Source organism: Miniopterus schreibersii (assembly GCF_964146895.1).
Source record: "Miniopterus schreibersii genome assembly, chromosome: 4".
Lineage (NCBI taxonomy): Eukaryota > Metazoa > Chordata > Mammalia > Chiroptera > Miniopteridae > Miniopterus > Miniopterus schreibersii.
The window spans coordinates 33,072,113-33,099,829 of record NC_138105.1 but is presented as its reverse complement, the minus strand read 5'-3'; the positions used below and the strand labels follow the sequence as shown (position 1 = coordinate 33,099,829).

At 38.6% G+C, this 27,717-nt stretch overlaps 2 protein-coding genes across 23 annotated transcripts in view; one reads left to right on the top strand and one right to left on the bottom strand.

The window, feature by feature from the left end:
• Positions 1–875: 875 nt before the first annotated feature.
• LOC308557032 (UPF0462 protein C4orf33) lies at positions 876–18,869 on the bottom strand. 20 transcript variants are annotated; one of them, XM_081136953.1, is made up of 8 exons: positions 18,712–18,832; positions 17,662–17,784; positions 10,891–10,973; positions 9,822–10,011; positions 7,470–7,530; positions 4,727–4,778; positions 4,393–4,592; positions 876–1,660 (listed from the first exon to the last, which is right to left on the bottom strand). In XM_081136953.1, exons 4-8 carry the CDS (start codon positions 10,000–10,002, stop codon positions 1,555–1,557), a joined length of 600 nt encoding a protein of 199 aa, XP_080993079.1. In that variant the 5' UTR covers positions 10,003–10,011; positions 10,891–10,973; positions 17,662–17,784; positions 18,712–18,832; the 3' UTR covers positions 876–1,554. The 20 variants fall into 20 exon arrangements, with proteins under 20 accessions (XP_080993079.1, XP_080993075.1, XP_080993078.1 ...); XM_081136949.1 differs by having other exon boundaries at positions 877–1,660; positions 17,718–17,787; positions 18,813–18,850; XM_081136952.1 differs by having other exon boundaries at positions 877–1,660; positions 17,662–17,787; positions 18,714–18,848.
• A 25-nt stretch (positions 18,870–18,894) lies between these two features.
• SCLT1 (sodium channel and clathrin linker 1) overlaps positions 18,895–27,717 on the top strand; it is an 88,179-nt gene continuing 79,356 nt past the window's right edge. The window contains exons 1-2 of one of the 3 annotated variants that reach the window (XM_081136945.1): positions 18,895–19,421; positions 24,372–24,439. Coding sequence is in view for 1 of the 3 variants with exons in the window: in XM_081136944.1 (XP_080993070.1) it covers positions 19,388–19,421; positions 24,372–24,439 (102 nt within the window). In the remaining 2 variants the exon portion in view is untranslated. Of the gene's footprint in view, positions 19,422–24,371; positions 24,440–26,717; positions 26,797–27,717 lie in introns of those variants that run through there. The other 2 variants (XM_081136944.1, XM_081136946.1) reach the window with 2 other exon arrangements.

The window sequence follows — 27,717 nt, the reverse complement described above, 5'->3', positions numbered from 1 at the left end:
CACCTTAGTCACAAATCAACTATGACTCTACATAGTTCTCTTTCTGGTTTCTCTATTCTGCTCCATTGACATATTTGTCTAAATTTATGCCAAGGTCGCACTGTCTTCACTACTGAAGATGAGTTAACAAGTCAGGTAGCATGCATCCCCCAACTTCCTTACGTTTCAAAATTGTTTTGGCTAAAGTCCTTGGCATTTCCACATAAAATTTGAATCAGCTTGTCAATTTCTACCCAAAAAAAAAAACCTTCTAGGATTTTGAACTTGGAGTGCATTGAATCTATAGATCACTTTGGGGAAACAAATTGGGCATTTATTCTCTCCTATAAGTATAAATAGGTGGACAGTCCAGATAGATTACTCTACTGGGCTGTTCGGAACCCAGGCCCCTTTGTCTTTCTACTCAGCTACCCCTGTGTTGGCTCCTTACTCACACAATGCAGCTGGTGTGTTACCTCAGGGGTTCATTTTGCAATTCAGGAAAAAGGGAGAGGGTGGGCGAAAGACAAAAGGTGTGTGGCAGCTGAGCCTTTCATCTTTAAAGCATCTTTTCTTGAAGCCCCACCAAATACTATATACTTGCATCTCATCAATGTGAACTGTTTTACAAGGTCATTTCTATCTGCAAAGGAATCTGGGAAAATGTAGTTTTTGAGCAGAGTCCCTAAAAGTTAAAGTTCTGTTTGTAAAGAAGTGGAGAAAGTATATTGTTGGGTAGGCAACTAGATAAATGTATAAGTAATAAAGTTTCTTCTGCAGAACTGCTAATCTCTGAGTTAGAATGTGGGAGAAGGGCCAGGTTTGGCAGAGAAGTTCATAGATGATCTACTAGATGGCTTCAAGCCCTGAAATATGTTATAACAGAAAATAAAAATTATAGACCAGGATGTTTTAATGTTTACAAAATAAAATGAGTACACTCAACACACTGTTTAATAGCATTAAGAAAATGGCGTTTCTTTATAAACAAAAGCAGAAGTTGTTCCCTGAATTCCATTCCTTCTACAAAGTAAAAATAGTCATAAGACAGGAAAAACAGCTAGTTAAATAACACATGTATCTTAACGATGCCTTAGCAGATGTGGATTTCCTGTTCCGCTGAAATAGGTCATTGTTTTCTACTCAGTTCAAGGATAGACAAAAGATTCTGAGTAAATAATTAATGTACATGGAGTTCAAAATGTGCAAATAAAATGTTCCTGTCTCAGGCTGGCTGCGGTTTAGGGAAGTAGAAAGAGAAATAACGATTCGATTGACAGTCAGGGATATTTGGGGGAAGGGTGATGCGAAGCAGATGACAGAATTCATTGACACTATGGCCCCTGGACTAAATGAGAAAAATTTTAACTTTCTAGACACAATCATCTTCCAACTTTTTATTTTCTTGTTAATTTATACACAATTTGCCAGAGGGATACTATATTTTCATTGACCTTTATGAAAATATTTATTGATGAAATGTTTTCACGTTATCTTGAAAGAGATTATACTTATTATTGATTTACCTTAAAGGGTATAGGGAAGAAATGACTGATATGGTCATCTACTATACTCCTACACATCAGGCTTCTCTGTTAGCCACAGGTCGGATTCTGGTTGTTTCCACTCCTCTCCAAGCAGTGTGTTAAAACTGTAAGGCTTGAAGTATTCCAGACAATGGCTAAACGCAAAGAAAGAGAAGGTGGGAATTGAAATGAATTATGCATTTGTGAAATAGCTGTCCCAAAGGGCTATGCATTCTGTCACATCTGTGATAGGACAACATTCTATTTTAAGAACACCAAAGGTAAGATACCTTGTGTATGTATAATTTTCTCACTCTAGCTCTCAAACATTCAGCTCTGAAAACATTCACCCACACCCCAAAGCACTTAAAACCAACCCTCAAAACCTGACTCATTCCATCTGGCCTTAAACAAATCATATTATATTCCTACAGATGTTTCTATATTTAAACTTTGATATAGTTTATATCAGTCATATGAATGATTGTTTTAAAACGTTTCAGCTCCATAGACTACAGCATAGGCTCCTTTGCCAAAGCAAAGGTTAAAAGAGTGTTAAGCCCAGTTCTCTTCTTCTCAGGAACGCCATGTAACAGTTACGGAGATTTCTGTTGTGGCTTAATGAGGAGAGAAAGGTTTAGCTAAGATGCTGCAGTGGAACTCGGCTCTGCAGGAGATCACTCTGCCTTGGCTCTGCCCTGGCCAAGGGTATAATCATACGTTTACCTAAGGTAAGCCTCCAAAAACACAAATTGAGCCGAATATAACATTTAGGAGCCAAAAAATAAGAAGATATTAGCTGGTAAAGAGCCAGAGAAACAAGCCATCTTGCTATGAGGGCCCCGAGTCATTTGCACCTGCTCACCTGGCCAGACTGAACCAGTCTGAGTAACAACTGTCAATCCCAGATGAAGAGGTTAAGGAACCGACAGTGAAGGTTAAGAGAAAAGAAGGGAGAAAGCGGCTAGTTAGAAAATGTCAGGACTGGGGAAAAAAGCAGAGGGAAAAGGGAAAAGTGCGTCAGGCAGAAAAAAGAAGATAGAAGAGATGAAGGCAAAGTGGAGAAAGAGCACAACAGGAAGGAGAAGGCCAACGGGGAGAGGAGGGATGACATTTTCCAGGGGTGAAAAGGCAGGAAAGTCAGTGTGCCAGGGTGCAAAGCCCACCAGCGCTAGCAAAGGTAGCTAGATATTAATAAAGGAAGGGAACAAGGGGAATCAGGCATCATTAAGCATAATAAGTAGGGAGCTGAACTGGACACTGAGCCTGCTTCAGTAGGAAGTTGCAGCATTCATAGGCTCCCCACGGGATGGCTGCATCGGGACCTAATACTGGAAGAGGGCAGGAAGGTTTGCTACTGGTCATTACCGGGGGAGGAATGAAAACAGCAAGAGAAATTTCTCTGCTGGGAGTATACCCAGAAGAAACCAACGCGATGCTGGGGGAGGTAAGCACATGAGCCGTAGGGGCCAAGATGGGGACCCTAGAGGCCTGTCGGTCTAGCCTGGGAAAAGGTTCAGATTCGATGAGGGACACAGAACCCCAGAAGATCTAGGAAAGGACTGGTCAGAGGCAGGAACCAACAGAAGTCCGTGAAATATTGGGAAGTTGATTGGTTGGTTTGAAAAAGTACCTGGTCATTTGCCACAAGGACTCCGAGCATGGCCCAAACAGTGCCAGCTGGAGCCTAGCTGGGAACACAGACGAAGCTGGCCAGATGAGGACAGGGACTGGGCTGGACTGAACCAATGGCAAAGAATTTATGGACACTGGCCTTTTCTCTGGGCTTAATAAAGACAAAGCTGGACTTCTTTCACAGTGGGACAGAGCTGAACCCAGGACAGTCCTCTGATTTTGCTTCTACAATAAATCTTACTACTGTGTCTCACCCTCCCATACATGGGTCTTGAAGAATGCTTTCCTTGCAACTCTGTGAAAGGACTTTATTTCCACTGGCAACACTAGGATGTCTCTGTTAGGCTCTTCTGAACACACAGACTCACCAGACTGTCTTGGCCACACTAAGTACACTCAGAAAGCTAGAGATAAGGAGTCCTAACTGGCCCCTGGACAGCATCTGGCTTTCATCCCTAAGGGAGCAGAGCTTGCTGCAGTCCATGAGGCATTCATAGGGCTGGTCGGGAGCTATATTCTCCTTAGGTGACAGCTTCAAAGAGATAAGACTCAAATTGGGCAAGTGTAGGAGATACCTGGGTTTACATATCCACTGCGCAGAGGGACCAATATCTCTTGTAATAAGTCCACAGGCATAGCTTCTAGGGTCTCCACAGGGAACATGACTGTTAAAGGGGAATCCAAAGCCATGCTATCCCCATCAGGTATTTATAGTTTATTCATAATACTATCTGCCCAGATGCAATTTTTTTACCACTTAGGAGTCATTAGGAGTCATCTTTATCATAGGCCATGTTGCCTAAAAACCTAGTTGACATTTTTACCCTTATGAGGTTACCAAGGGAAGACAGCTAGAGAGTTAACTGAAGGTCACATTCTCAAGCATCAAGGGAAAGAATTTATCAGCCCTTTGCTCACACCAAGAATCTGGGTGCCTCTCGCCCAAAAGGGATCATAATGAATTTGCAACAATACTTCTATACCAGCTGTTGCAATATACAAAAAGCAAGATTTTCCTCACACTGCCATAGAAACATAAACACTGTACTTATAGCAGTGAGAGAGACTAAGTCTGTCCATCTGTCCATAGTCAGTCAGTCAAGTACTTACTGAGGACTGTCAGGGAACACGGTACCCTACTAGGTGTTGTACACATGTCTCCTTTGACTGAAATATGTTATCATTGCTCTACCAAGAAATAACTTCCAAAAGACTCACAGTTGGAAAATACCTTCATTCATTTTCTACTTACAAATCAGGCTTTTGTCCTGGTTGCAGTTCATGCTGAGGTACAGGGTAAAGAGCTTCATAGCTTCTTTTATCTTTTGATCCATGAATGGCAAATGAATTGAATTTTGTCACATTTGGTGGAAAATAACTCCAAGGAAGATAAGCTCTACCTTCCCATTTTGTCTCTCCTCTGGACACTTCAAATGATAGAGCAAGTTCTTGCTACAGAAACGATACGTGAAATATAAGAGGCAAATTAAGATTTACATATAACATATATATATATATAAAATAGTATAATACATACATAGATCTTCCACACTTAAAAACTTTGTCTCACATTTTTACTTACTTACTTTCCACACATTTCTTCTTCCAGATAATAAAAGCACCAAATGCTGTCCATGGCTGTCAAAATTAAAATTCCTCATGAGTGTTTGAAAGAAACAAACATTATTTTCTTCACTATTCTTCATATCTGCAGTGTGTATATTTGTAACTAAATTTCCAAATAATTAAAAGATGCACATTGAATACTGGATAATTAGAGGAAGAGCCAGTGTGTTTAGTTACTTAGAAATGACATCATTGAGTTTACCATTTTCCAGACAATTACAGTCAAAAGCTACACATGTTCAGATCGCTTCTTATATTCTTTAAATATAAAATTAAATTAAATATTTCAGTTGGTTAGATGACACAAAGTAAGCAAAGGGGTGGAGGGATACCATGGTATTTGGAATTTATAATAAAACCAGTTTCAAAAACTAAAGTACCCTACGAGAAGCTGGTACATATTTTCCAGGTCTGAATCCAATAACTTTACTAAAGGTTATTTCTATAAGAAACTGTCTTGAAGCTCATTAGGAAGAAAGAAAATATGAAATATAGATTGTCTAAAACTGTACTTGTCTGCCTGTTGTGTCTTCCTGCCTCCTGCCATTAGTTCAGACACCAGTGTGACATTTTCAAAGAGAAACACAATATATCCTCAACAGGAAACTAATAAAAGAGCATCACTGGGGCTAGCTGGGTCAGTAAGAACCAAAGGCTTTCGAGTAGGTACATAAAACAAGTGTATTGTCTCTGAAGGAGACCATATCTAAACATTTCTACACAGAGAGCCTAATGTGAGCTTTTCAGGGAGGATTTCTTTCAGTAAATTATTCTAACAGATGACACGTATTCTTTCCTCTGCTTATTTTTATTGTTGTTATGCTAGCTTAAGAATATCCTAGGACAAGTAAAAGTTCTTGTAAATTAAAAAAACAATATTCTTCACATTGCTTTCCTAGAGATTAACGGTTACAGGAGTTGGTTGCCTGAAGCAAAACCAGGATTCTTGATTATTGATTGTCCTGATATATATATGAAAGCAAACTACTTTGAGGATGTTTTTTAACTTTTAGAACTTATTTATGTGATAAATTAACAAAAGAGAATCTAATTATCCTATTCATCCAGGGCTAAGTCATTACTTTATGAAAATAAACTGGTATTTTTATCTAATAAAAGTAAAACTAAGGGCCCTGGCCAGTGTGGCTCAGTGGTAGAGAGTCAGCCCATGCACCAAAGGGTGGTGAGTTTGATTCCCGGTCAAGGGCACGGACCTGGGATTCAGGCTTGTTCCTCAGCCCCGCTTGGGGCACGTGCAGGAGGCAACCAATCAATGTGTCTCTCTCACATCGATGTTTCTCTCTCTCTCTGTCTGTCCTGCTCCTTCCCTTCCACTCTCTCTAAAAAAAAATCAAAGGGAAAATATCCTCAAGTGAGGGTTAACAACAGCAACAACAAAAAGTAAAACTAAGGGTGAAACTTTAGAATTCTAGTAGATCCAAGTTCTTTATTGTCTTGTAGACAAGTTATAAATCTATTTGCCTTAGCTTTCTCACTTGTATGGTGAAAATAATCACACAATAGGTGAAATTTTTTACCTGTGACAGTTTAAGACAATCATGTTTTTCAATAAAAGATGTTGGCATGTTAGTTGAAAGGTGATACACAAAGATATATGGTTATTCTTCTGAAAAATATAATTGCAAACAGCTAGATTTTCTACATTAGTTAGCAAAAAAATCAAAATAAGGCAAAAGAAAATGATATCTAAAATCTCATTTAAACCAATTGCTTAGAACTCTCTGCCCAGCCTACAAATGGACAAAGGCTACTGGATAGTAAATACTGAGAAGCATTTAAATGTCATTTAAAATGAATAATCACAATACCAAAAATATTGCATTATTAAATATTTTACTAACTTAAAATTTGTTATAATACAGAGAAGTCAGTATAAATTTACTTTTCCATATCTACGGGACAAAAGTTTTCAGCCAGGTAAAAAAGGTTCCCAAGGGAATGGTTAACTTTGAACAAAGAGAGTCCAAGGTTAATACTTTAAATGAGTCTAGGAAAAGCCATGTGTGATGTACCCCAGCACTGAACACAAAATGACACAGTATACACTCAATCAATGAATGACAACTACATGAAGGAACACATGGATACATTATTATGGATTACATAAAACTACAGTGTAATGTGGTCATTAAAAAAAAATTCCCTAAAAGAAACATTTTCATAGTTTATTATATCTATATGTCCTTTTATTTCTGAATAGCTAGTACATGCTAATGCAAATTTATAGAGTAAATAATGAGTTTCTGTTTTATAATAATTTTTCATTTTGCAAAAAAGAATTATTTTCAAATTTATTAGAAAAATCAACTACATAGAAAAATGAAAATAATGTCAACATAATATTTTCAAACATTTACAATATATATAAGGTGTCACAGAAGTAGGTTTACAGTTGTTCATATGAAAAATAATACAATGATTAATAATAATAATATAAGAATAAACTGTGTTTCACATAGAACTGTAAACCTACTTTGCCTACCCTGTTCCAAACATATATTTTAAATTGTACATTGACTTGAAAATAAGAAATCATATATAATTCATATTAGCATTTTCCCTAGTTTGTTGGAATTAGTAAGTTTTTACTATGACCTCATGAGTTATAACTAAAAAACAATGTTAAAGAAGAGATGTTCAAGTTATGTAGTAATGAATTAGAAAATAAAATTTTATACTTACGGGCAAAGTTCAACTTCTAAGTACTGTTCAGTTATGTCATTCAAAAAAAATACTTCCACAACTTTTGAAAACAGGAAAACAATATATTGAGAAATTTAATTATGCTTAAACAATAAATAATTTCTTTATTCCTTTAGGGTACAAAATAAATTAACTCATCATTCTTAATTATAGCTATAACCCCAATAGGAAAGGGGACAAAGAAAATAGACATTGCTTAGAAAAAAATCATCATCAAATTTTCCCACATCAGATTGCCATAAATTGAAAGATTAATAAAGCCTAATGCTGATGAGGCTGTAAAGAAATCAACATTATCACACAGACTTTGGGACAGTTATCTTCTTCTAGGAATTTATCTAACGGAAATAATTAGACAACTGGAAGAAGTAAATATAATGCTAGTCATCAAAGTATTGCTCAAAAATTGGAAATCACCTAAATAATTATCTCCTATTATGTAGGATGGTTGCCTATAATTCAAATAAATATTTTATTATATAGGAAAGCTAGTACATAAATTAAGGAATTTATGTATTCTATGCAGTAGACTTTAATGTAGCCATTAAAATCAAAGACACAGTTAAAGATTTTTGACATGAAAAGCATGCATGATATTTGATAAGTAGGCTATAGAGCAATAACCAAATTAGCAAGTGAGCAAACCTTTCAATGTACTAATAAGTGATGCTGCAGAGAGAATAAGGGGCCAGGTCATGAAAAATCTTATATAGAAATCATATTAAGGAGAGTAAAACTTCTCCGGGGAGGAACAGAAGCCTGAGGAGCAGAAGCTGAATGATGACTTTAAATTTTTATTTTAGATAGATAACTCTGGCTTCCAAAAGGGAAGTATGGGCTTAAAGGCAAAAAGACATTTTAGGAGGCTCTGCCCTAGGGTAGGTAAAAGATGATGACAGCCAAACCTATAGCAGAGATGGTGGGAATAAAGAGGGGCTACTGAATTAGAGAAACAGTTAGGAGGGGAAATTGGCAAGACTTAGCAAATAAATCCAAATATGGAGAGTGAGACTGGAAAAATCTCACATTTCTGTATTCGGTGATTTGATGTATTAGAATGCCATTGATTGAGACTGAGCAATTAGGGAAAGAGCAGGTTTATGAGAAAAGTGTGTAAGCTGAGTTTGGGACTTGTTGAGTAGATAAGCCACACTGGTGTGTACACCAGTGGGAAGCTGATTTGTAGAAGCCCTGTATCAGCGAAAGACAACATATGTTTAACCTTTGGTAAATTAACACTGCCAAAGTGCATGCCATGCAGATGGTAAAGAGAAAGTAGATGTTAATAGGGACTAGAAGAATCATCAAAGGTTTCTTTGGCCCTCACTGGTGTGGCTCAGTTGGTTGGAGCATCGATCGTCCCATGCACTGGAAGGTTGTGGGTTCATTCCTGGTCAGGGCACATACCTAGGGTGTAGGTTCAATCCCCAGTTGGTGCGCACTGGGGAGGCAACTGATTGATGTCTCTTTCTCACATCGCTGTTTCTCTCCCTCTCCCCAGCCCTCTCTAAAATCATTTTTTAAAAGAGTTTCTTTGACCAAATGGAACCTGATTTAGACCTTGAACTATGTGCGTCAGAGGCGGGGGAACAGAATGAGAAGAGGTACAAGGGTGAGGATATGCGTAGATAGTAACATCACTGCCTTTTAGAGGTCGAGAGCTTTGGGCTGAATATGATAGCCCAATTCATAAGTGGCCTGAAAGTTTATATGAAGGGTTTGAACTTTATCTCAGGGATAGGAATGGCTTGTGATCTAGGGAATGGCATCATAAAGAGTTGTTTAGAAAGATACGTTTGGTAGCTTAATTAGGAGACGTTAGATGGGGATCATATAGCAAACTTGAAACTGTAATTTTATGGTGCCTTTTAACCTTCATTTGATGTGTGAGATTACTTGTCAGTACATATAAAATAAAAACTACACTTCACATTCAACTTGATGGTGTTTCTATAATAAAATTAAAACACTCCAAAACTTCCATAAAGAAGGTTTATAAGGTTAAAGTGGCAATATGAAGATACTTAAAAGATGAAACAAGAATGCTGAACTCTTCTTAGAATAGGTAACAGAGGTAAAGGAAGGACATATGGCAGCAATTTAGAAATCTGGATTTGTAATTGCCATTCTTCACTGTTCTAGTTATATAGTTGAAGCCACATAGGTAATGGTGAAAAAGTCAGAATAAGAGATTGGTAGGAAATATCACACACTGTATATGTCAGTTGCTCAGAAGCACTCACTTCCTTACAGCAAGATAAAATAATAGTTCCGTGAGAGGTTATTATAAAAAGATTTATGTTTGCAATAAAACACAGTACTTCCACTTACCTTCATAATCCCACAGTTTGTTGAAAGGCTTTCCTGGTTCTCCAAGTGGGGCTGGAGGATCGTTGAAAAATGGAGCACTGACTTTCAACATCACTCCTCCGTCACCTGGATTCAGCCTGACAAACACTGGCTCATGCGTCACTGGAAAACCATCCCACGTGTGTTCAATTTTAAAATCCATCTTTAGACTCTAGAGGAAGAAAGGACATATTAAAACAAACTCTTTAACAATATTCAAATGTTTCCTTTAGTTAGAATTGAAATGAGAATTTCCGTGCCCAATAAGCAAGCAGGACAGAAGTAGAGTGACCAGAACATGGCTCTGAGAGTCCAAAGGCCATTTGTGTTATGGCAAATCATGGATGCTGAGTTCTGCAAAATAGGTAGTTGGACCCAAAAAGTTTTGAGACTTTAAGTCTAGACCCAAAATCATTTTTAAAACTGTAATCAGGTCCACTTCAGAAATTGTTCATGTACTTAAATTAACAACTATAAGTATTATGAGTTTATATGTCATTCTTTGTCATTTACTGTAACACGTACAGGTGTCTGAACTATTGGATCCCTTGGGAACCAAGATCTTTATAATAATATTCAATTTGATTTAAAAAAATTCTCTAAGTCAGCAAAAGCACTGCTGTTAACACCTGTTCTTTTGGTAAAACCCTTTTCTTCTTTCTGGGGGGATAAAGGGGAGCTCCAACCATCTGAAGGTTAATAAACTTTAATGCTGTGTTCCTTGGTGTCAGGGTATAGATTTTCTTAGTCTATTTCAAAGTTTAAATGATGGTGAATTCTTTTTCCATTTTTCAGCTGGTGAAAAGGGATTAACCAAGCAAGTGGTCACTGAAATATCAAAAATTGAAAAGGCTAAGTACATGTGACACAAGCAGTATTTGCATTTTGCATTGTTTTCTCCAAGGATTAAATGGAAGGACATAGTATTATACTAATAAAATTACATTTTGTTGAAAACTCTGTATTGGGCATTTTATAAACATTATTTGATTTAATTTCACAAGAAACTTGCAGATGAACTATTATTATTCCTGAGTACAAAGAAACTGACTTGTCCAAGGTCACATGGAGGGTAAATCAAGAAATTGAGCCAATGTCAGTCATGTTTTTCCCAGACGCAGTCATTTCAGGAACCTGCAAGGAGATAAAAACCTTAATTTAGGAGTACTGAATTCTTCAAATTATACTAGGGCCTTATGCCTTGTTCAGAGGATAATCTTGATTAGTCAATGATGATATTTGCAGACGGCAATTTATGTATCTGAAGTCTTGGAAGGCATTTCCTTGCTTCGTTTGTTATTTTTACTGCAAGTAGTAAAGTACTAAATTTTAATTATTTTATTTTTAAAATATCTTTATTGATTTCAGAGAGAGGAAAGGAGAGGGAGGGAGAGAGATAGAAACATCAATGATGAGAAAGTCATTGATCAAGCCCGCAACCCGGGCATGTGCCCTGACTGGGAATCGAACCCCGATCGCCTGGATCCTAGGTCAACGCTCAACCGCTGAGCCACACCCAGCCGGACAAGTACTAAATTTTAAATACATTTATTTCAGGGAATGTGTATGAAGTACCAACTGTGTGTCAAGCATTGGGAGATCCGAATGTACAAGCTCTGTGTCACATAAGGAATCCAACATCTCTGAAAACCTTTTTCTAAAAGGTTTTCTAAAAGGTTTATAGCTCCCTGGTCAGGTGGCTCAGTTAGCTGGAGAATCACCCTGCATGGCAAAAGGTTGCGGGTTTGATTCCTGGTCAGAGCACATACCTAGGCTGTGGGTTTGATCCACAGTTGGGAGCATATGGGAGGCAACCAATCAGTGTTTCTCTCACATGGGTGTTTCTTTCTCTCTCTCTCCCTCTCTCTCTCTTTCTCTCTCTCCCTCTCTCCCTTCCTCTCTCTCTGAAATCAATAAACATATCCTAGATAAGCATAAAAAAATAAAATCAAGTATGTAACGTTTTCTAATTTTCACTACAAACTAACAAATTTTAATAAATAACTTCTAAAATTAAAAAGTAGTTCTGGTATTGCAACCGACCTGCAAGGAGTAGCATTTAGAAAAGGGTAAGTTCAACAATTTATATTAAAATAAGCTCAGTGAGTGATAAGACTGTATAAATACTGATATGGAATTTAGTCCTCACTTGCACGGAATAAAATACCTCAATAATAAATTTATTTTCTTCAGTTAAAATATACAGATGCTTTCTCCAAAAATAAATGTATAACCGTCTACCCCAAATTTTGATACTACTAAGTCCCTTCTTATAGCATATAGAAAGAAATAAGAATGAATGAAGATATTAGAAATGCTCATTAAATCTGATTCTGGCACCAATATGTTGAGAGAATATGCTAGTCTCCTAACTTGGAGCTTGACAATTCTTGACAGTCCTGGCAAAACATAGCTTAACAGCCAGGAAGTTTTGGGTAGATTCGTTCATTCTCCACACAGCCATCACACCCACAAAATGCAGCACACGTTAAAGGGTCCCCTACCCTATGCAGTGGGTTTCCACTAAAAATTTTCAACTCCCAGCTCTTTCAAGCAGTTGCCTCTATCTCTAAACAGAATTAAACCATAGCCAGTGATGAGCTCCTAAAAGTGGCCTGTCACTTCCATGGGTCTCATAGTCAGAGTAAGATATACTTTAAAGGTTTCATATTGCTTCCAAATCTAATCTTACCTGAAAGATAAGGAGAGGTGAAAAGATAAAAGCAAAGAGTATAAGGCAGTGTTACCCCAAGCCTTTCTACAGGTTCCATCTGCCTTTTCCCCTAGGTTTTCTTTGAGCATTGTTTCAAAATTACTGCTTAGAAATATGACTAGACTTCCACCATTAGGGAGGAGAGTGTGGCTGACATGTGCAAAAGTAGAATATAATTTTGGCTTTAATTGCATAAAATGACTTTATTTTCTTATCAGAATAACGAATTTGTTAATTTGCTTAAAGAACAGTCTTGTCAATCTAACCATGCATAAGATTTATAGCAAAATTAACCTAAAAAGTATAGTCTTGCCAACTAGTTTACAATCTAATCTAAAGATAACAGGGACCCAGACAGAAGCAACTGGTTGCCTTTTCAACTCCCTGGGGATACCTAGGACTGTCTCCTGAGGCTTAACCCCCCACTACCTTGCAATTTCTTTGTACTTGTGCTCATATGAAGTACAGACAATTAAATGGTCAAAGTCCGTCACAGTCCGGGCTGGTGTGCTTCCCAGAAGCACTCGGCTCCCTGTCATTCTGTATTGCCCCTGCACTGTTCCATTTTGATTCATAGCAATTAAACCATATGTCGTATTTGTTTAGTGCCTCTGTGGCCCCAGCTAGAATGACTGTAATAGGAACTCATTCATTTGTTGAGCGAAGAATTGTTCTAGTCCCTGGATCTAAAATTTCATGATGCTAAGGTTTTGTGCAAGAGAAATCAACTGTGTTAGTGGTATCATTCTCTCTTTCAACACTACATACCAAAACAATGCAAATAACTAGCATGATATAGCATATCCAGAAATTTCCTTTCAATTTAGTTTAGTAAAGATTTATTAGTTACTCACTTTGTTTCATGCACCATGCCAGGTGCTAGGGAAATAAAGTGTAAGGAAGAAGTCTATGGGGAATTGAGCTAAGCAACTAGGTCCATTATCAATTGGTCCATTTTACAGTCCAAAGTAATAAAGTTGGGTCCCTACACCAAACTGAGTTTTAAATGAATCAAAGATATAAACATACAATAAAGCCATATAAAAACAAAATAGAACAAAAATGGGAGGATTTTTAAAAAGATGATCTTACAGTAGAAAAAGCCTTTTAAAATATAACTACAAACTCAGAAGACATAAAAGGAAAAACTGATAGATACATTTGACTATGTAAAAATAACAAAATTAAAAGCAGAAGTCTGCCTATTCCCCAGCAAAAAAAGCTCACCATTTCAAAATCAAAAGAGAGTCTGGGAAAAAGATATCTGCAAGTCATGTTTCAAACAGATAGCTAATTTCTTTAATCTTTAAAGGGCTCCTAGAAGTCAATAAGGAAAAGACCAATATCCCAACAGAAAAATGGGTAAAGATATGAACAGCCAGTTCACAGAAAGGAAAGTAAAATCTTCAACTTATAATGATAGAAATGCAACTCACTTATAATGATAGAAATGCAAACTAAGCCCTGGCAGAGTAGCTCAGTTGGCTAGTGTTGACCCAAGACACCAAGGTTGAGGTTAAATCTCTGGTCAGGACACATAAAAGAAACAACCAATGAATGAATAAATAAGTGGAACAACAAATCGATGTTTCTCTTTCTCTCTCCCCCCCTTCTCTCTTTTTAAAATTAATCAATAAAATTTTTTTAAAAAAAGAAATGCAATAATAAATTACTATTCTTCACTTAGATTGTCAAGGGTCAGAAGGTGATAACATGCTAATGAGAACACTGAAGTAATCCCATACTACTGTTGGGTTGTAACTGGCACAGCCTCCATCAAGGGCAATCCCTCAATAGCTATTTAAATAAAAAATGCAAATATCCTTTGACTCAACAATTCTAGTTCTAGGAGTTATTAGACCTGCACATATTCAACATAACATAAGCATAAAAATATACACTACAACATTGTTTAGAATAACAAAATGTTGCAAGCAACTTAAATACCCATCAGTAGAGGACTGGTAGGGAAATTATGCTATATAAGGCAAGGAAATACTACATAGCTGTTAAAAAGAGTGAGGCAGCCCTATATATACATCTAAAATATACTAAGTGGAAAAAAGCAAGGTGCAAAAAAGTAAGCATTCATTTAATAAAAAGGAAGACTATATGCATGTATGCTTGTGAATGTATACGCTATCTCAGGAAGCATATACAAGAAGCAGGTGGTAGCAGTGGGTGCCTCTTTAGGTCTGCCTGAGACAGCGGAGGAAGGAGACTTACTTTCAACTGTATCACTTTTTTTTACCTATTTGAATTCTATACTATGATAGACACTCATTACTATTTAAAAATAAACGAATAATTTTTAAAATATTTTTTAAAGTCCAATTTAAGGCTAAGTCTTTTTAAGGAGTGTGGTGACTACCTCTTTTCTCCTTTATATAGTATATGCTGAACATGTCTAAAAAGTCGGAATATTAGGAACAGTACATAAAGAATACATTAATTCAAGGTGATCACCACCCTCTTGTGTAATTTTAATGTTGGCTGTTCAGACTTTCTTAAAAGAATGTTCAGTTAATCCTGTGTGTGTGTGTATGTTTTCCTACATTATTAACTGCTATTCTTCAAATTACTCTTTCATTTAAAAAGTAAAAAACAATTTTAAATTATGTCCATGCTTTCCCTGTACTATGGAAAGACCTTTAAAAGGAAAGGAAGGAAGAGAGAGGAGACAGAACCTAGGTGCATTAAAAGCTTCGGAGAGGAAAAGAATTCCATGAAGATTAAAAGGAAGCTGTAGAACAGATGTTTTCTCAACAGAACGTTTTGCAAGGAAAATTTCCAAATTCCTCTGTTCACGACATTTTCTTTAGTTTTCTACAAAAGTGATTTCAGTTTCCATTCTCCAGCCTTGTCCCCCGCTTCCCCTCCAATGAAAAGAGAGTAAAGGAAAAATGAGGAAGTCAGGCCGAAAGGGGGAGGCAACTGTGCCAGCAGAAGGATTCAGATAAAAAATAAGTTGCCAGAGAAAAAGCTAACGAGAAGCCTGGGCGAAGGTGCATGGAATGAGAATGAAGAAAGCATAACCAGCAGAGAACACAGACCGGGAAGCTCTCCTCAGTCCCCCTGGCTCCCTGCTTCCAGCTGAGATCACAGGAGAAGCCCAGCGTTAGGCTCCACCCAGCTGCCTACACCTTCTGCAGGAGGAGCTTGGAGGACTGAAGCAGACGCCTGATTTTTCTAGGAAAGAAAAATGTTGAAGGACCACCAGTGAACATTTGAAGACTCTAATAATTCTACTGAAGTGGGAGCTGTTTTCTAGGTGGAAGGGTAACCCCTCAATATAAATCCCATGCAACAATTTGAAAATCAACTGTAAATTAGTAAGAGGAAAACAGAACATGTACGGTGATGATTCACTAAATGCAATTAAAGGTGACCTGGCTATATAAGCCAAACCTGCAAACTATATTATACTAGCTATAAATAATATTACCCTAGCTGTAAATTGTATTACTCTCCCGGGAGGCCTCTACATAGTGGTCAACAATTGTGACAATGGAACCAGTCTGCCTGGATTCAAATCCCAATTCAGGCACTTTCCAATTGTGATCATCAGCAAGTTATTATTTTTTAAAAAATTAAATAGCACCTACCTTAAAAGGTTTTTGTAAGAATTAAATTGGGATGTATACATATTTAAACATTACTTAGAACAGTGCCTGGCACATAGTAAATATTCAAAAAAGGCTACCTATTTATTATTAAAGTATATAGGTTTGCTTAAAGAAAAAATTTTTTGTTCAAATCATTAATACTAGATGTTTCTGAAGTGGTTATCTTTTTCTTCCCCAAAAGAAACTATTTATAATAAGACAAAAGCAGCTCAACTAGAAGTGCGCACTTATGTGTCAGGTACTTTTAAACTGTGTGAGTCATAAAAAGGGTTTTTTTCTTTACTTTTCCAGAAATCTTGTATACACAGCACATTTTTTTTCCACTTGAAACATGGGCATTGACATCACAATAGCAGATACACAACTGTAAGCTGCCATTTTAGTAAAATACACAAATACTAAACAGATTAGCTTTCTTCCCTCAAGAGGCCCGTGTAAACTCCACATAGGCCACAGTGTCCCTTGAAAAAGGTCCATTAGAGCTTTGAATTCCGTATCTTCACCAGCTTTGCTGGTGGGGTGGGGGTGGGGAGAGGTTATGGTTGTAGTAATATCCCTAAAGGAGAAAACAATTTCAGGTAACCACAGTGCACTGTCTAGCTTAATGAAGTGTTTAATGTGTGTGATTTAAACAACACTGAAAAGTAAAAGTCCTAAAGTGTTCTTTAGCTGTTTAGCAATTGTCAGTATGAGTGTTTTCTTAAAAGAAAAGAATAGCTGCTGTCTTCGGTAACACAAAAAAGGTGGATTTTTAAATGGCTTTATATCTTGACCCCTTTCTGCAATAATGAAGTAGTTCTGTGTTGCTCCATATGAATTACAGAATGAAAATGGGGTAAAAGTTGACTAAACTTCACCTTTTCACAGTTTCATTTTTTGAAGTTTTATGCAGACAATATTGATCATAAATTGATTGTAAACTTTTTTCTGAATTTTTTGGCATTTTACTCAGTTACATGAGCATAAAGGATATTTTCAGTCTCATAATCCTCATTTAACTACAATCTTTTTAAAAAATTCTCCCCTATTGTTCTACTTGTTATAAGTCTGTTCATACAATAAATTCATTTCAAAGTTTGTGACAGTGAGTATTATTGATGCTTTTTGCACTGAAGTGGTTATCTTATAGAAAACCAGGTTAGGAGACAGGATAGTCTGACTGACCCTGGAGATCATAAAGTATGGTTAAGTGTTCTAGAGATATGCACATGGTCCTGGCTAGTTCAGTCCTAACTATCTTAGTAGTTTCAGCACTTATCAACCTATTTTCCTTCATTTAGTGTCTCCTTCACCCAAGGCAGTGTGGGCTTATTCTTTCTATATAGGGTTAGATGTATCCATGAGGTGCTCTTTGCTTTCGTCAACACTAATGTATCTTATCAACTTTTAGTGTAGATGTCGAGTCGAGTTTATAACTACTTGTTCGATGCCAACTTAAACCACAATATGACAATATACAAGGTTCAAGCATAGAAGAACTTACAAGCACGTCCTTGGGGAGTCAGTGAGACGTTCATGAAGAAAAAGTCATACACTGACCTTTGAAAGAGCTGGAGCTTGCACACTCAACTTCTTCTTCCAACAAGTTTTTGTGTTAACTTCGTGGCTGCTAAAAACCAAATCAAGTTCAATCTTCACTGACTCAAAGCTAAATTAAACTTTTTTGTGGTTATTAGATAAACCTCAATATTTAACAGCCAATCTTTAGAGGAAGGGACCATCTTATTTTCTTAATAGTGAGTATGGAGAAAGCCTGTAACAGGGCTTCAAATACGTGCCTAACTGGACACAGTTGGACGAGTTTTTTTAATTTCTTAATACATTCTGCTAACATCACTTTGTGTATCTAACATTATGAGTACAAGACCACAAATTTAACTGTTAAAGAGAAAGCCAAATTGAGCTACATCAGCTACATCTACAACATGTCTATTTAGTGACACTACTTCAATCCATAAAAACGCAATCTATTAAAAAGCACCAAAACTAGTGGCTAGTTCAAGTTAACATTTGCTAGCCCTGAAATCTCCTCCAATGTGAACTGTTGGGAAAAAATGATAAGGTTTACATCCAGACAAAATCAATTTTTAATAATAGGAATTGTAACCCACCCATAAAATGTAAAGTTTTGCCTAATTCTTCTCTTGCAAAAATGTAACTTTTGTCTTTCTTTTTGGGGGGGCGGGGGATGCAAAGTTATCTCTAAAGAAACAACTGCTGGATTTGCAGGATTTGGAGTCCTTCCAACTACCTGCCTCCTCGCCGCACAGCCAGCTATTTAAACAGCAGCTGCCTTTCTCCGGAGCCCCAGGGGCGTCAGCGCGGTCTCCGGCCAGCTGGTGTGGGCCCGGCCGAACCCTAGCTCCTTTCTTCCCACGCTCCCACTTTGGGAAGCGGGGTCTCCCAGTCCAGAAGTGCTAGGTAGCAAAGATACTGGGGAATTGAAAACATGTATTTAATGACCTACCTAGGTTTACATTTTGGGGTTTTCTTAAACAAAACAAAACAAAACAAAAACAATAAAAACACACACACAAAAACACACAGGTGGGCCCCGCCACCTGCAGACGCGAGCCCGCCAGCTCTCCCGCCGCCGCTCTCCCGCCGCGGGCCGGTTGTCCTCCAGGTACTCACAGCTCCGCTCACCGCTCGACAGGTAGCCAATGGCGTGCGAGGACGCGAGGAAGCGTGGTGACGTCAGCGCTCACGCCCGCGTAATGACGCAGGCGGCATCACGGTCTCCAAGGAGCGGGCCCCGGCACCGGTTTCAAAGTCGCAGGGCGGGCGCAGCGGACTTCCGCTCTGGCCCCGGCCGTCCCGAAGTGGCCGCTCACTCCGCGAGGGACGCCGCCACCGGGCTGCCCGCCGGCTCCCTCCCTCCCACGGCCCGAGTGACCCACGGGACGCCTGTGTCCACCCGCGTCCCCGTCGCGCCCGGCGGGGATTCGTGGGAACGTGGGGCAGAATGTACTTGGCGGGCCCCCGGCGAACCTGAAACCTGAAGTCTCTCCTCTGAGCCGAGGGCTCGGCGGGGGCCCGGCGCGGACCCCCGGACCCCGCGGACCCCGCCGGGTGCGTGGGACGCCGATCACGCCGCCTGACAACGCCCGGAGCGTCGCCGTGGGTTTGTTTTCCCGCGCGGCGAGCTCTGCGTCTGTCTGAGGAAAAGTAAAAGGTGGTGAAAGCTGCAAGCTGAGGGGTTCACCCCAATGGGCACCGAAACCGGCCCTGTGACGGAGGGAGGTAAGCCCCGCGTTCCTTTGTGGAGCGTTCTCACGCGTGACACCGAACGTCCTCGCTGGCCGGCCGTGTCTGGGGATGCCTCTGGGGTGCGTGGGAATGTGTGGAGGCTGGAAGGAGCCCGCGGCGGAAACGCGCGGGGTGACCTGTGCGAGGCTCCGTCGGGGGGGGGGCTCCCTCAGGTTCCCGCGCCCCGAGCGCGCTCGCGGTGTGTCCCCCGCCCGGGGACGCCGGAGCGCTGGGCTGGGGCGGCCCCGAGCCCGCGCGAGACCCGGAGGCCGGGCGGCCGGCCGTTCCTTCGGGGGAGGGGTGTTTATGGACGGCCCCCCTTTCTCAGCTGGGGGCCGGCGCCGCGCCCCTCAGCGGCTACCCGCGGGCAGCGGGCAGGCCCACCCCCAGGAACGTGAGTCTAGGGGGAAGCGCATCAAGTCCGTGAACGCACCGAAGCGGCGGCGAGCCGCCGACCCCTCCGCCTCGGGCTCCTCCGCGGGCCGTCGTCCGGTGAAGCCCGCCGGCGTGGGAAGGACGGGCAGTGCCGGCACGGGCTCGTCCGAACTCTGCCCCGGGCCGCGGTGGGGGTCCGACGGCGAGCTTAGGGGCGTCCCAAAGCGAACAGCGCGGGGACTCGGCGCTCGGGATGTGCTTCCTCAGGGACTCGCCAGGAGGCCGGCGGGGGCCGGGGGACGGGCTTCCTGGGGAGAAGGGACTAGTGCGGTTGAGAGGGAAGCGGGGGGGGGGGGGGGGGGGGGCGTCCAGGGCCTTGTCTGCTGCGTGTTACGGAGGTTGGGCCGTTGGCCAGGTTACAGCACCCGCTGGAGACGCCAGTGGAGAGGAACACGTTGGATCTGTGATTTGGGAGGCCCAGTGTGGCTCTGCTGGGCGACGTGCAGAACGGCCCGGTGCAGGCGGTGGCTGTCACCCGGGGGGGAGTGGACTGAGGGTCGGTAGGGCGAGACTGGGGGTGAGGGGGTTGGGGAGGAAGCGGCGGAGGCCCGCCAGCTGGTTGGCCCGAGCCGCGGGGACGATGGCCGGCAGGGATGCAGGTTCCATTCCGGAGGAAGTCGGCCCACCCCTGACCTTCTCTGCGCGGGCTGCTGCTGATGTTGATCGCCTCTTTTTGTTTGTTCCATCTGGATTCGGTAGTCTGGCTCAGGACGGTTTGACTTGGTGCTTCTCACCTGGCAACTCCACATGACCTCGCCTCTCTATGATAAAGCGTCGCCGGCAGTTCCACACCCAGCCGGACTTCTAGTAAACTTGTGGCATGTTTGCAGGACACCGTTCTTCCACTTCCATCCAGGAAGGGAGACCCGATAGTGCAGAGAGGGACTTGGAATGAAGCTAAGGAATGAAGAACTCATTCTTGTCGTGTGGATTATGGACAGTGGAGATGGGACGCATTTTTTCCTTTCATTCTCTTAACAGTGTCCTTCACAGAGTAGAACCTTCACAGAGTAGAACCTTCTACTTTCAACGAAGTTCAGTTCATCAATTTGTTTTTTTTAATGGGTCTGTGCCATAGCTAAGAAATCTTTGCCTAACCCAAGGCTGCAAAGATTTTCTTCTATGTTTTCTTCTAGGAGTTTTGTAGTTTTAAGTTATACATTTAGATCTATGATCCATTTTAAGTTAACTTGTGCAGCTGGAGGGTAAGGGTCGAGGCTCACTTCTTTTGCATATGGATGCCCAATTGAAAAGAATATCCTTCCTCCCTTGTAGTACCTTTGCACCTTTGTTAAAAATCAGTTGTTTGTATTTGTGTAGATACATTTCTGGACTCAATTCTGTTCCATTGATCTGTTTGAAGTTTTATAATAAGTTTTAAAATCACATAGTGTTAGCTTTCAAATGTGTTCTTTTTCACACTTGTTTTGGTTATCCTAGGTCCTTTGTACATCCACGTAAATTCTAGAAGCAGCTTGTCAGTTTCTGCAAAAAAGATGCTTGGATTTTGATAGGCATTGCATTAAAACTGTTGATTTGTATAGAATTCATATCATAAAATGATATTGAGTTGCCTGGCCAATGAAAATCTGTATATCCATTGATATATCTCTTCATTAATTTTTCTCAGCATTATTTGATAGTTTTTAGTATATAGGTTTTGCATATCTTTTGTCAGATTTATCCCTATGAATTGCTGTTTTTGATGCTATTGTAAATATATTATTCTTTTACTTTCATTTTTTATTTATCATTGCTACCAAATGGAAGTCATTTTTTTGCCCATTGCATCCTGCAACCTTTCTAAACTCACTTATTAGTTCTAGTAGGTTTTTTTGTTAAGTCTATCAGATTTTGTACATAGACAATCTTTTCATCTTGTAAATACAGTTTTCTTTCCAATTTGAATGCCTTTCATTTCATTTTCTTGCCTTATAGCACTGATTAGAACCTCCAGTACAGTGCTGAACAGAAGTGGTCGGAGTGGACATCCTTATCTTGTTCCTGGTTTTAGGAAGAAAACATCTATCTTTCAAAATTAAGTATGACACTAGCTGTAGGTTTTTCATTGATGTTCTTAATATGTTGAAGATGTTCCTTTGTATTCCCAGTTTTCTGAGAGTTTTTATCAGAGTGGATATCAGATTTTTTCAAAGGATTTCTTCATTTATTGAGATGATAAGATTTTTTTTCATTTTTACTTTGTTAATAGGGTGATTTACATTGCTTAAATTTGTAGGAAGATACCCAACCAAAATGTGTGCATCTGAGCACCAAGGGTCATGACAAAAAAAGGTTGATAACCTTTATTGATAAGCATTATTCCCAATGGCCACAAACTGGAAACAAATGCAAATATCCATCAAAAGGGAAATGCCATTTGACCCCATGATCCCATTTCTAGAAATGTGTTCTAAGAATCCTGAAACACCAACCAGAAAGAATATATGCACCCCTATGTTCATTGCAGTGTTATTTACAATAGCTATATTTTAGAGTTGACTTTTAAATTTCTGAAAAATCCTCTTTGGGAATATTAATTGGGATTACATTGAACCTAGACATCGATTTGGGGAGAATTGGCATCTTGACAATACTGAATCCTAAACACCATAACTATCTTTCCACGTATTTAGGTCTTTAATTTATTAATGTCCTGAGTGTTTCATAGTTTTCTATGCAAGAATGTTACACATCTTTTGCTAGATTTGTTTCTAGACATTGATTTTTTTTATTGTACTTTGAATATATTTTCTAACTTTATGTTGCCAGTATATAGAAATATAATTACTTTTTGTATATTGACTTGTATCCCAACAACCTTGCTAAACTTAATTATTGATTCTAAGAATTTATCTTTGTATTCTTTTGCATTTATCATATACACACTTAGAACTATAAATAATGACAACTTTTTCTTCCTTCTAAGTTTTTGTACCTTTTATTTATTTTACTTGCCTTATTATGTTAACTGAGACCTCCAGTAGAGTGTGAATACATGTCAAAAGAGTGTAACTTCTGTCATTCCCAATTCCCAAGGGAAAGTTTTCAACATTTTCACCCTTAAGTATGACTGTTGTGTGTTTATGTAGGAATCTATTACCATGTTAAGAAAATTTCCTTCTATTCCTGCATTCCTAAAGCTTTATCACGAATATATCTAGTATTTCATCACTTCCTTTTTCTATAACTTTTGAGATGATTGTATTTGTTGATTCTCTTTTTGGTGTGCTTATTTTCTATTTCTTTTTGTGAGTGGCTAATCTTTGTAATTTCCTTCACTTCACTCTCTGGGTTTAATTTGCTGTTCTTTTTATAACTTTTGGGAATGCACGTGTAGTTCATTGACCTCAGCCTTTTTTTCTAATATATGCAAGATTTCCTAGAAGATGCAAGCTATAGATTTCTCTTTAAGCAGGTTTCAAGGTATTACATTTTCACTACTGTTCAGTTCACAATACTTTGAGATTTGTTTTATAATTCCTCCTGAGAATTACAGAATAACCTGTAATTCAATAACCTGTGGGTTATTGAAAAGTAATTTTTTAACTTCAAAATTTATGGAGATTTTTCCCTTTACTTTTTGGTTCTCTATTTGCCCTTTACTTGTGCTATTTCAGATAACATGTGTCCTTGGCTTCAGTCTTTTGAAAGTTGTTGAGACTTGCCCCATTGCAGTTTTAGGTGTTCCAGGTGATCTTGAAAGAATGAGTATTGTACATTTATCAGGTGCTGTGTTCTACTGTGAATTAAAAATATCACCTTGTACTTACTGAGAGCTCTTGGCTTTATTCTGGACCTCCTTTTCCATCGTCTCTTGCGTACTCCTGCTTAATTTGGATTCTTCATCCTGCAGTTTCTCCTCAATGTGGAGGTTTGCCCTGGAAAAGAATTTCAGCAGATTTTAACAATTCTAAAGAATATGGCTACAGCTAATCTTTTCAACTCTTGTTACTTCTAGTAGCAGGAATTTGAAAAGAAATGTGCAGAATATTTTTTTACTTCTGCTAACCTGAAGAGAAAGCTAGGGAAGACAGAAAGTTACAATTTATGAGATCAAAAAAATGAGTTCTGCCCAGCCAGGCGTGGCTCAGCGGTTGAGCATCAACCTAGGATCCAGGTGATCGGGGTTCGATTCCAGGTCAGGGCACATGCCCGGGTTGCGGGCTGCAACCTATCAGTGACTCTCTCATCATTGATGTTTCTATCTCTCTCTCTCCCTCTCCTTTCCTCTCTCTGAAATCAATAAAGATATATTAAAAAAAAATAAAAATGAGTTCTTTGCAGCTCTTGCCCTTTTCCCATTGGCAATAGTTGTTGGTTTCTGTGTGTAGAAGGGGGCCCTATTCTTAAACTCTAAAGTGGTGTGTTGAAATTGATGATTCATTTTATTTTAAGAAGTAATGGAGTTTTGCATTGGCTATATCAAATAATAACTTCTTTATTTCTAGTTTTTAAAAATTGAACATTACCCAGAGCAACTACAAATTGTTGTGTGTTTTTTTCCAGCTGAAAAACTACGTGAAGTTCTTAGGCAGTATAAAACGAAAAAATTTTCCAAATCTTCAACAGTACAGGTATGTAAATTAAAGTCTAACAAGCTGGTTCATTTTGGTTGTAAATATATCTACATAAATAGGAATCAAATTCTACTTTGGATTATTCTCATGTGAAGTTGCCTACAGCATTTCGAAATTTTACTTACAATTTTGATTCTTGTAAGGAAGAAAACTTGTTTTTGCCTAATGAATGTAAATTCTTTGACCATAGAAATTGCCCTTTTTTAAAAGAGTTGGAGCTTACATATTCAGCATGGCATTAAAATGTCTGAGTTCTAAAATGAGAATTCATTGTTGTTTTGAAACATTCTAAAATTGTTTTTCAGGATACAGCCAGTTGTAAACTTTAACTCCCTAAGTTCTCATAAATTATGATGGAAGCATAGACGAACTCAAAATAGTAAATAATATATGGCATTGGTTTTAATATTTCTTTCCTTGGATGTATGTTTTTGTTTAGATATTTTGTTTAAATTTTATTAACCAATGAACTGTATCTGTTGGTGGACTCTGAGTTACAGAACAGTAAAAGGAAAACTAAAGCTCCTAGATTACTGGTAGCTGCCTACTGAATCAATAAGAAAGTGCTCCGCTTTCCACATAAACGAATCGTGTCATTAAAACTGAATTTTTTTTTAAGGTATTAAAAAGAAAGTTGTTTTTAAAGTATTATAAAAGGAATAGTTAGTTTGGTTGACTTGAGTGTACTTATCCTTATAGATTTTTTTTTTTTTTTTTTTTGCTCTAATGTATATTCAACATTTAGCTGCTGCTCTATGTTTTTATTTCCAGAGACCAGACTCAGGGTCCAGGGGTCCTGAAACTACCCATCCACTATTCACTATGTTAATCATATTGTTTTTCTTATGTTATTTTTTTATGAACATGTAGCTAATAGTTCTTTTTTTAAGAACTATTAGCCTTTAGGTGTTAGTGAATCTTTCATAATCCAGTAGCCTTTAAACTTTGCTCTGATTCTCAGGTTCTTTTGCTTCTGCTTAATGTGTTATAGACTATGCCTAAAGGGAGGATTCAAACAAAAGATTGATTTTAAAAGCCCAAGAAGACTTCTGGGCATGGTGTTGCATCATATCTCCTAGAAGCTGTGGCTGATTTGATTATGAAAGATGATTTTTCCAGATAAAACGATGACTCTAGTCAGCCCTTTAGATGTACCTGCTTTATGCATTGTGATTATAATTCATAAGGCCCAATGGTAACATACCAAGTAGGGACACTTCTTCCCTTACTTAATAGTGTACTCTGTGGTGAAATTAGAGCTCCTTTAGTTCTCTGAAAGTATACATTCTTCTCTTACATGTACCATTCTTATAGTCATACAATCATGTCTTCATTCCTGTCTCTCATTTTTAGTGGTAGTACAATGTTACTGCCTACGGTCCATCTCTTTAGAACATGTGGCTGTCTCAAGACTCCACTTGTCACAGGCCTTGCCTTTCACTTTGTGGATTGCAGTAGTGAGAGGGGAGGTAATATGAGAGCAATACAAAGATGGTTTAATGTTTGAAAATGCATCAGTGTAAATCACTGTAATGTCAGGAGTAAAAAGAAAATTGTCTGACTAGCTCAAGAGGTCTAGAAAATAAGTGATAAAGTTCAGTTCTCTATCATGATAAAAAGTTTCAGCAAACTAGGAATAGAAAGAAACTTCTTCATTGTGAAATACTAGCTACAAAAAAAACTAGGTAGGCATTGTACTTGATAGCGAAAGGTTACAGGTTTCCCCCGGTAATGGAAATGAGGCATGGAAGCATGCCTCGATCGCTTCTGTTCAGCAGCATACTGAAGTTGGAACAAGATGAATAAATACATAAAAACTAGAAAGGAGGAAAAAAACTCTATCATTATTTGCAGAAAATAAAATTGTGTATGTAGAAAAATCCAAAAAGTTCTTCAAATTGCCCCACTTAATAAATGAATTTAGCTTTGTCTTTGGATACAAGGCAAAATTACAAATTTAATTTTATTTCTATAAATAGCAGTAATCCAGTTGACAGTGAAATTTAAATAGTGATGCTACTTATACTAGCATGAAAACAACATTAAATCTTTAGGAGTAATTCTAGAAAAAAGTGTGTAAGACTTGAAAACTATAAAATATTGATAAAATTAAGGAAGAATGAAATAAATGTAAGGATGTACTGTGTTCATAGATTACAATGCTTATTAATTGTATTCAACAAAATCTCAATGAAAATGGTAGTGGGATTTTTTTTCCTTCAAACTTCTCAAGCTGTTTCCAGAATTTATCTGCAAAAGGCCAAGAAGAGCACCCTGGCCAGGTGGCTCAGTTACTTGGACCATGGTCCCTACACCAAAAGGTTGCGGGTTTGATCGCAGTTCCAGCAACAAATGTGAGGCAACCAATCGATGTTTCTTTCTCACATTGATGTTTCTCTCTCTCTCCCCCTTCTTCTTCTCTCTAAAAGAAATAAAACATATCCTCAGGTGAGGATTTAAAAAAAAAAATTTAAAGGCCAAGAAAAGCTAAGGCAATCTTAAAAGAAGAATAACAAAGTTGGAGAACATATACTAGCATATGTCAAGATTTGCTGTAAAGGCCTAATAATTAAGACAGTGTGATACTGACTAAGGATAGAGAAGTAAACCAGTTGAACAAAAGAAGAGTTCAGAAATAGCTCTACGTATGTCAAATTTTCATTTAGGGAAATAATAATAATCTTGATCTCTACCCATACTATTCTCAAATATCACTTCTGGTTTGATTATATATCAAAATGTGTCAGGTAAACTAACAAAGCTTTTAGAAGGAAACTTACAGGAGCAAGTCTGTCAATATGCAGTAGGCATGTTGTTTTCAAAAGGACACAAAAACAGTAGTCACAAAGTGAATTACTGATAAACTGGACTAAGTTGAAATAAAATAATTTGTTTTTTAAAAGACACCATTAAGAAAGTAAAAGAAAGCTATGAATGGTGAAACATATTTGCAATCTGGGAAAAATTCATGTTAGAATATACTACTATAAAGAATCTCTTGTCTGGCCAGCATGGCTCAGCCATTGAGCATCAACCTAGGATCCAGGATTTCATAGTTAGATTTGCGATCAGGGCACATACCCAGGTTCGGGCTCCATCCCCAGTAGGGGGCGTGCAGGAGGCAGCCAATCAATGACTCTCATCATTGTTTCTATCTCTCTCTGCAATCAGTAAATATGTATTTTTTTAAAAAAGAAAGAAAAAAAAGTTTTTTTAAAAAAATCTCTTCAAATCAAAAAATACTCAGAAAAACAGGGAAGAGACTTGAACACATA